This window comes from Podarcis liolepis (genome assembly GCF_965112155.1).
Source record: "Podarcis liolepis genome assembly, chromosome: 2".
NCBI lineage: Eukaryota > Metazoa > Chordata > Lepidosauria > Squamata > Lacertidae > Podarcis > Podarcis liolepis.
Window position 1 is genome coordinate 30,846,674 of NC_139555.1, and position 2,839 is coordinate 30,849,512.

General features: G+C 53.8%; 1 protein-coding gene across 5 annotated transcripts in view; it reads right to left on the reverse strand.

The window, feature by feature from the left end:
* ENGASE (endo-beta-N-acetylglucosaminidase) overlaps window positions 1-2,839 on the reverse strand; it is a 28,118-nt gene that overhangs the window by 13,896 nt on the left and 11,383 nt on the right. For 3 of the 5 annotated variants that reach the window (XM_083489992.1, XM_083489994.1, XM_083489993.1), the window contains exon 1: window positions 2,243-2,664. The exons of 1 other annotated variant lie outside the window; for it this stretch is intronic. In XM_083489992.1, the coding sequence (XP_083346118.1) occupies window positions 2,243-2,512 (270 nt within the window). In that variant the 5' untranslated portion in view covers window positions 2,513-2,664. Of the gene's footprint in view, window positions 1-2,242; window positions 2,665-2,839 lie in introns of those variants that run through there. One more of the 5 variants, XM_083489991.1, reaches the window with a different exon arrangement.

The window sequence follows — 2,839 nt, forward strand, 5'->3', positions numbered from 1 at the left end:
GCAGTAAATTAAGATAAGTCTAACAAAGTCAAGGTTCCTTTGTTGTTGGGACCATCCTGGTCACTTCAACCGAAAAGGAAATAAAAGTATTCTCTGCTTACTGTACAGAATATGCAGAGGTACACCATTAAAATACAGCAATAACAACAAGTTTAGCACAAGAAACCTAGGTATCATAGAACCTTAGAAGCCTGAGAAAACAAGGATATCTGGCCCTGAAAAGACAGCAGTGTAGGCACCAAGAAAGCATCTCTGGGAGGAAATTCCATGGAGAGGGTACCACCACTAAGAAGGCCCTCTCCCAGGCTGCCACCCAGCTCACTTCAAGCAATGGAGGACTTCTCTCAATGATCTCAACACACAGGCAAGCTGATGTCAGAACAGGCATTCCTCCAGGAACACAGATCCCATACCATAAAGGACTTTAAGATGTAAGCATCGACACTTTGAATTGTGCTGAGAAATGGACTGGCAACATATGCCATCACATGGATGGGAGCCCTGGGGCCCTCCAGATGTTGTCAGACTCCAACTCCACCATCCCCAGCTATGACAGTTGGGGTCCATCATCTGGAGTTACCCAACCCTGCCCTGGCAGCTTCAGGTTTCCTTTTCTAGCCCAAGGACTGGCCACAATCCACAGGAGGAAGACTGGCCAACCAGAACTCCAGCTGGTGTTTCTGAGCACTGATCTGCTGGGCATTTGTGGCACCTAAGGAACATGGTGGAGGGGTGGCACCAAACCACAAAGTTCTAACAAACGAAAGGAGAGAGGTACAAGTTGAGTATACAGGCCTAATGTCTGCCCAGCCCTGATCTTTTAACCATTTTGAAGAGCTAGTGGCCACCCCATTTTTAAGTGATGTTCTGTTCAAGGAGGTGGCTTTGAAAAGTTGGGATTCAGTGGGGAGCTGCAGGCTTCTCTTCTTTCAGAGGCTGGAAGAGGTTTGCCCAAGTGAAAAAATGCCCAAATACAAGTTTGTTGCCATCAAAAGGAGACAAGAGAAGTAGTGACATTGTGATACCCCAACCAGCAGGAAATGCAGCTCTTTGTCACTATGCAGGGCTGCAGCATCAAACCTATTTCCAGACCTGGGATATTATGGCTGCAATCCTATACGGACTAACTTGGGAGCAAGTCCCATGAACTCAATGAAACTTTATGAGTGATGCACACACAGAGAGAGAGAGAGATTCTCCAGTTCATTTTCCTGGTTGATCTACTTTGAATGAGTCAGTTTGGAGGCGGCAGCTCTGATACTCCCAGTGCTGGAGGGCAAGGCATTGCTGGTACAAGTGCAGCATCCTGCCAAACAAGTGCTCCTTCCCTACCATATCAGATCCCAGGTTCCTATGAAGACTGTGAGCTAAGCCCTGCTGGATCAGCTCAATGGCCCATCGAGTCCATCCTCCTGTTCTCAGATGCTCACAGGGAACCTGCAAGCACAAGCCTGAGCAGAACGGCTCTTCCCAGCAATGGACAATTCAGAGGCATACTGTCTCCAATAGCCTTCCTAGGCAATCCAGTCAGATGGGCTGGGTACAAATAATTTTTTTTAAAAAAATTATTTTTATTTCTGGCTAGCAGCCTCTGACAGCCTTTTCCTCCATAAACTTGCAATTCAATTAAGAACAAGGTGAGCTACTGTCCGGCCTAGAACTGAGCTTCTGCAGCGCTAGGAAACTTAGGGAACTTCCCAATGACAATGTTTTGAGGAAAACATGCAGGACAGGCCGGGCTCGCCACCACCTTCCCGAGGCTGGACAGCTTTCGCTTGCATTGCACCCAAGTTTATCACCTTCCAGGACCGCTTTGCATCCCCAGCGACAAGCTGCCCACCAACAATAACAGCAAGAGCATCTTCACCAGGGTGGGGAGCCTTCAAGCTTGTGGGTAGTTGTTGGGTTTAAGTTTCGGGGTTTTTTTACTAGAACCCCCAAGCCTCCCCTCACCACCCCTCCCTTCTTGCACGGGCTGCAAGTTCTCTTCCAGAAGAGGCTGGGACTCTGAGGGGAGCGCACGGGCCTGTTGTGCAGCCCAGGCTCCTGCTTCTCGCAATGGTCAGCCGGGAGCCTCTCTGACAGAAGTCCGGCTTGGGGGCGACAGAGGCCCTCCTGGCTTCTGCCTGCGCGCCTGAAGCGGGGAAGCAGAGGCTCCGGCGGTTGCCCCCTTTGCAAACAGGCAGCCTCCCCACCAGCAACCCCTGCCCCTCGCGGCGGCGGCTCCCAGGACGCGCCTTACCCCAGCCCGGGCCTGAAGCGCCCCTTGGCCGGCCTCGGCTCCTCTGGACCTCCATGGCTCTCGTCGTCGGCTCGCTTGGCTCCTTTCCTCCCTCCTCCGTCCTGCTCCCTTCCCTCCATCTCCCTCTCTGTCTCTCTCGCTCTCTCTTTGCGCCTTCCTCCTACGTCCCCCGTCACATGGAGGCAGAGGGCGGCCGGGATCCGGCCAATCCCCGCAGCAGATCCAGCCGTTGCAACTCCCTGCCACCAGGCGCCCGGGCAGCCCCGGCATCGGGCGGGCAGCCCCGTCTGCGGAGCGGGAGGAGGCAGCGCATCCGCGGTGGGAGGGAGTCTGCCAGGGTCGCCGGCGGCGCCTGGGCTTTCTCGGCCTGCGCTGGTAAAGAAAGTCGGCGGAAGTGCTTCTCGGGGCTGGTGCTTCCCACCCACCCGCTAGAAGCCACGCCTTTGGCGCGAAAGTTCCCTTGAGACTAGCTGTGGAGTGTGAAGCGTCGGAAAGGGGAACGCGCTCTGCACATTCTCAGAGGCGCTCTCTTCCGCTTCGCAAAACATTTAAGGGACTGAAGGGTGAGCGTTTTTCCTAACGCGCGGGAGGCGAGGA